This window comes from Poecilia reticulata, chromosome 22 (genome assembly GCF_904066995.2).
Source record: "Poecilia reticulata chromosome 22, P_reticulata-male-v2, whole genome shotgun sequence".
Classification (NCBI taxonomy): domain Eukaryota; kingdom Metazoa; phylum Chordata; class Actinopteri; order Cyprinodontiformes; family Poeciliidae; genus Poecilia; species Poecilia reticulata.
This window is the reverse complement of record NC_088851.1, coordinates 22,670,276-22,676,227: the sequence shown is the minus strand read 5'-3', so window position 1 is coordinate 22,676,227 and position 5,952 is coordinate 22,670,276. Positions and strand designations below refer to the sequence as shown.

General features: G+C 38.9%; 2 protein-coding genes across 2 annotated transcripts in view; one reads left to right on the top strand and one right to left on the bottom strand.

The window, feature by feature from the left end:
• Positions 1–52: 52 nt before the first annotated feature.
• On the top strand, positions 53–5,085 carry trmt5 (tRNA methyltransferase 5). The gene is made up of 5 exons (XM_008400031.3): positions 53–146; positions 1,077–1,663; positions 2,657–2,781; positions 3,798–4,437; positions 4,971–5,085. Exons 1-5 carry the CDS (start codon positions 139–141, stop codon positions 5,030–5,032), a joined length of 1,422 nt encoding a protein of 473 aa, XP_008398253.1. The 5' UTR covers positions 53–138; the 3' UTR covers positions 5,033–5,085.
• A 76-nt stretch (positions 5,086–5,161) lies between these two features.
• Positions 5,162–5,952, bottom strand: part of mnat1 (MNAT1 component of CDK activating kinase) — a 54,287-nt gene continuing 53,496 nt past the window's right edge. The window contains exon 8 of the mRNA XM_008400032.3: positions 5,162–5,409. Coding sequence (XP_008398254.1) covers positions 5,289–5,409 — 121 coding nt within the window. The 3' untranslated portion in view covers positions 5,162–5,288. The remainder of the gene's footprint in view (positions 5,410–5,952) is intronic.

Here is a 5,952-nt window from a genome sequence, read left to right as displayed (position 1 = left end):
CTGCTCCGTCGTAGGTGTGATGTCACACAAACTGACCAATCACAGAGCGAGTTGTAAAGTTCTTGACCAATCCCCAGGGCTCATCCACATGCGCGTCGAGTGTGGATGACGTAATTGAAGCATGCCTTTGAACGGAGGATGTTGAGGTGAGGTTTCTATTTCTGCTGATTTTTAACTTTAAACGATAAATGTCCAATTTTTAGAATTAAAATCATGTAATTATAAGAGCCGCCATTATGACATGTCGCTTAGAGATTGTATTGTATCAGAAGCAGCGTTACAGAGCCGGTTTGTGTCGAGATAAACAGTAGCGAAACGTCCCCTTTCATTAGTTTTACAGCAGAATAATTATGTTCTATAATGAAGGTATCCATTAAATTGAATTACATTTACTAACACACTGCATCTTTATTTATATGTCAGCTTTATCCGACAATCAGGAAGCAGTCATTTTTGACAGCATCTAGTTTGTGTGCTAATCTTTTCTTATATGGGGCAATTAGATGTTTTTTACCGCTTAATTCATATGTGAATTTGTGTGAATATGCGGACATTAAGGCTGCGCGATAAATTGGTTTTACCGATTAAATTAAATGGGTTATTTTTTATTTTTAAATCAGATGTTTTTTTTCACCAATGCACTCCTGGGGTTTCCATAGTTCATAATGGAAGGCGGCCACCTTGTTTGACAGCTGATTTATTTGGACTTGCTAAAATTATAAACTTGAAATTCGATATTAAAGCATCAAAATGACCAGAATACAGTTGTAATATTAGGAGAATAAAGTAGTAATTTCATGACAACTGTTACTCAAAAATACCAAAGAAGTTAAAATGAAGAATGTTGAGCATCTTGTGAAGTTATGGTTTGGTATCAGTTACACAGATAAGGAAATATTTTATCTTTTAACTCATCAGCGTCAGAAAATGATTGAAGAAACGTCCGAGTTTATTTTGGAGAAAACAGCAGAGTCTGAGCAGACGTCAGAAGCATCTTGTTTGCTTTTTGTGTAGTTGTATTTTTTTAAAGTTTAATAAATTGATCAGATTTTTTTTCTCCATTTTTTTCTCAACAGATTCCTCTCCAGAACTTTTGAATCCGTTCAAACTCAAACAAAACTCGGTTCTGCTGCTGTTCTCCAGAGTTTCCTCTTCTCAGACTCGGTCAGTTCTGGGTTCGTCGGGCGGACTGTGATGGAGCCCAAACTGTACCGACCCCCTCCTGAGGTCCGGGGCATGACCTCTCTGGACAAAGACGCCTTCGCACATACCGTCACAGTTCCAGCTCTGCAGGTACCAACTGGGGTTCTAAACAAAGTTGTAAAGAGCCTGAAGAAGTCCGCTCTCCAGTGCCCAGGTGTGCATCGGGTGGTTCCAGGCAGCGAGGAGGGCAGCAGTTTCCGGTTGGTCCTTCTGGACCCACACAGGGTGTCGTCGGCGAGTTCGTTCAGTGAGGCTGAAGCGGAGGCGCTCAGGTCGTTCGGCGTCTCTGATGAGCTGCAACAATACGACCTGAAGCTGACCTACGACAACCTGAAGACGGAGGAGGTGCTGGAGGCGGTGCTGCCTCAGGGGCAGGATGTGACCTCATCGTTCAGCCGAGTGGGACACATCGCCCACATGAACCTGAGAGACCACCAGCTGCCGTACAAGAACCTCATCGGTAGGACTGGACTATATGCCTGGAAGCATCATCACAAAAAGAGAAACCTGCATTTCATTTAATGTTTTGGTGATTTGCCAAAACGGTAAAAAGTTAGAAGAGCGAAATCAAGTTTTACAAAGAGACATATGATTAAGTTTTATATAACTGAATAGGCAGAAAGAATTAGATTTATTGCGTATTCAGGTTGTACCTAAGTAACAAATTACTTTTGAAAATAAGTAAAATAACTTTCTTATGGAAGTAACCAGTAATAGTAACTAACTGAGCATGTCACAATAACAAACTTAGCTGGACGATAAATTGTCCCAGTAGTTATTGCGATAAATGATAATATTGTTGTTTTGAGACAATTTTTAAGTAATATATTACTTCTTCCCTTTACAGGCAAGAACAAATTCTCAAAGATCAATAAACTTTAAATTCTAATAAACATTAACGCTGGTACTGAAAATCATTTTAAATATCCAAAAGAAATAAACAATAAGAATTAATTTTAGCTGCTTCAGTTGTTACAAATAATCAAATGTTAACTAAAGAAATGCTATATTTATGCATTGTAGGCAGTAACATTTTTATTTTCTTATTTAAAAAACGAACCGAGTTATTTATTTGGATCTTTTGTGTATTTCTATCATAGTACAAAAAAAACCAAATGAAGAATCTCTAGAAGGTGACAATTTTTTTTTCATCCAATAAATTGTCAAAATAATCAATAGCGTCACACAGAAACCCAGTATAATTACCAACTCTTCAAAATAAGAAAGACAAGAGAACATATTAATTAACTGAGGCAGAGAAATAATTAGGGCTTAAAATAACTAGAACACATTGGTCAAATCAATATCAAATCAAACACATTGTTTAATTTTTCTAACTGAATTAACATGATTTCTAAATATCGCTGCGAAATTAAAATGCTGTGATAAAAATTTAAAACACTTTTTTTTATTTGATCGATAAAGTTCAGATTTTCTGCTCTTTCTTCTGCAGGTCAAGTCATTATGGACAAAAACCCAGGAATCACCTGTGTGGTCAACAAGACGAACGTGATCGACTCAACGTACCGCAACTTCAAGATGGAGGTTCTGGCTGGAGAGGAAAACATGGTCGCCAAAGTATGCGCTGTTATTTTATATGGATCATCCCCACAGAGATCAATCAGCCTGACAGGTTTATTTGTGCTCAGTTCATTTATTTATCACCAATAATACCCCTTTACAGGACAAACTGATTTAATTCTAACAGCTCAGCCATATTCAGAGCAACATGTTTACAGAACTAACACAATATGTGATCAATCTAAACTTAAGAAAAGAATTAAATCAGAAATCGGATCTGATATGAAAAAAAATCAAAGATTTAATTTTCATGCCTTATTGTCCAGACCTACTTTATTCCCTTATGTTTTATAAAAAGTCATTTTTTACACGTTTGTTGAGATTTTCTATCTCATGTTTTGAAAGTATGAGACAAAAATCTGTGAGAAAAATTAAGCTCCTGTTTTCTCCCAGTGCAAACTAGAAACAACCAATCGGAACCAGGAGGCGGGTCTTAGTGCTGTTGATCACAATCTTGTGTGACGCTACTCATCCCACCTCCTCCCCCTTTGGTTCTCCGCTACGTTGTAGCGAGATAGCAAATGCTAACTAGTGCTAAGGCTAGTTAGCATGACTACCAATGACGACGGATTAACGGCTTTCCTGTAACAGTAAGTTGTTTAGCATATTTAGCAGCGAGTACTTGAGGTTGTTTGACAGCGCTAAGACCCGCCCCCTGGCTCTGATTGGTTGGTTTCGGTGGTGCGTTTCTTCAGACTGTACTATTAGCTCAGGTAGAAGATGGAGATTGATTCTTTCAGATTATATATCTCATATTAAACTATCATAACATGTTGACAGTTTCAACAAATATGTAAAAAACATATTTTATAAAAAGCTACATACTGCAACTTTGATAAACAAAATAATTTGCTGAAAAACAATGTCCATGATGTAAACAATAAGAAAATATCTGCATTCTGTCTTTACCACTTCAACTACCTACAATAACTCTGAATAATCTGAATTAATATTTAATTTCTCTATTTTTGAAGTTATGTCTCTCACTCTTACACCTCATCTTGTCCTTGCAGGTGAAGGAAAACGGCGTAACTTACGAGTTTGACTTTTCTCGCGTCTACTGGAACCCCCGGCTGAGCACAGAGCACCAAAGAGTGGTGCAGCTGGTTAAACGTGGCGACGCCGTGTTCGACGTCTTCGCCGGGGTCGGACCCTTCGCCATCCCGGCCGCCCGCCTCGGCGCCAAAGTTCTGGCCAACGACCTCAACCCGGAGTCGTACAGATGGCTGCAACACAACTGCAAACTCAACAAGGTGGAGAGCAAAGTCCAAACCTTCAATCTGGACGGCAGAGACTTCATCCGCGGGCCTCTGAGGCGGGAGCTGCCCGCTCTGCTGAAGGGGGAATCTGCGGTCCATGTGGTCATGAACCTGCCTGCGCTGGCGCTGGAGTTTCTGGACGCTTTCCAGGGCCTCCTGCAGCCAGAGCCGACCTGCGATCGGAACCTTCCCACAGTGCATTGCTACGGTTTCTCCAAGCATGACGACCCGGAGACGGACGTGGTGCAGCGAGCGTCCCGCAGCCTCGGCTTCCCTCTGGAGAACGAGTGCTCTGTGCATTTTGTACGCAACGTGGCACCAAACAAGGACATGATGTGTGTGAGGTTCACTGTCCCTAAAGACGTTCTTTACTCCAGCAGCAAAACCAAAACAGGTGAGAAACAAACCTGAACACAAAACATACCGACTGCGGTTGTTAACTGTATTCACCTCTTTGGATGTTTTACTCTTTTGACTGCTTTTACAAATCAGTCATGATAAATCTACTTTTTTTTTCCTTTTACAAAAAAGTACAACACAAACCTTTTAAAAGTGACCTATTATGCTTCCTTGAACAAGTTTATGAGCTATATGATTCCTGTAGCCAGGAATCATTTTCCTGGCTACAGGAAAAGTTTTATTTTCCTGCAGCCATTTAAAATGAATGACATGTTCTGCTGTCTTTCCCATTTTGTAGATAGCTGGATCATATTTAAACCGTTAAAAAATGTGTGCAGCTTTTATTTATTTTCGGCTGCGCGTTACATTTTGCATCATTTTAGTTAAAAAATGTTTTTTCTTCTACTCTTCTGTGTTTTGGTTGACTGAGGAAGCTGCTGTTTGGAGCTTCTAGTTAATAAATTTATAAAAAAACTTCTCTTTTACAGCAGATTAAAATGTTGATTTTTGTTTTATCCGTGTTCACAGAACCGTCTGAGGAACCGGCCCCAAAGAAACCAAAGTGTGAAGATGCTACACATTTAACATGATTTCACATCAGATGTTTTTTTTTAGGACTTTAAGTTAAAATTTTCAAACAATATCTTAATTTTATGATTTTTGAACCAACCAGATTATTTTCTTCTTCTTACATTTGAGTTTTAAATAAACCCACAAAATGGAAAAAATGTTTTTATTTTATTTAAAAATAATATCAATAGACAACAAAAAAATCTACACAAATCTTCATGAAAAGCGTCGACTCTACGTTGACGTCAGAGTGACGGTAAAGTCGTATTTGTCCATTCAGTCTCTGACGGGAAACATTCCGCTGAAAGCGTCCTGGATGGCGCGGTAACACGCCAGAGCCGAGGTGTATCCTCCTGCCGTGTCCTGCGGCATGGCGGCCCGGACGTGGTTCAGGTACCTGACAAGACGGGAGAGGCGTTACTCAGTACCAGCAGCAGCAACAGTTTAAAACTTTCCCTACTGACAAAATTGTATTTAACACTTTTGGAGCCCTAAATGTCACTAAAACCAGAAACAGTTGAGGAGTTTGCGGCTAAAAGTTTCACCAAAATTCCATCAGAGTATCTGTAGTTACCACAAACTCACCTGATCTGAAAACTTACCCACAGTAACTTCTCAAAGTATCTCAAAATCAACCCTGAACCCTAAAGTACAAGTTCTGTTGGCCAAGCCCAGAAACTTGCGCAGCAGTTATAACGACGACATGGAAAGGTCGTGACACTGGTTTGGTAGTATTTCTGATATTTTAAACAAAAAACTAATCAATAATAATCGATAGACTGATATGAAACGCTTATGTTGTAATATGTTTTTCATATGTTGGTATAATTTAAAAATAAAACCCGATTTCTTTCATACCAAATCAAAATTACTAATTTTAATCACATTCTTTTCTAAAAATATATATTTTCAAAAGGTGTCTTTCATTGTAATAATCTGT

What these genes read in the sequence shown, in the direction of transcription:
- trmt5 (XM_008400031.3), top strand. An exon ending in GCCGTACAAGAACCTCATCG is followed by an intron (nt 1,664 to 2,656) that starts GTAGGACTGGAC and finishes TTTCTTCTGCAG; the next exon opens with GTCAAGTCATTATGGACAAA. An exon ending in CAGCAGCAAAACCAAAACAG is followed by an intron (nt 4,438 to 4,970) that starts GTGAGAAACAAA and finishes CCGTGTTCACAG; the next exon opens with AACCGTCTGAGGAACCGGCC.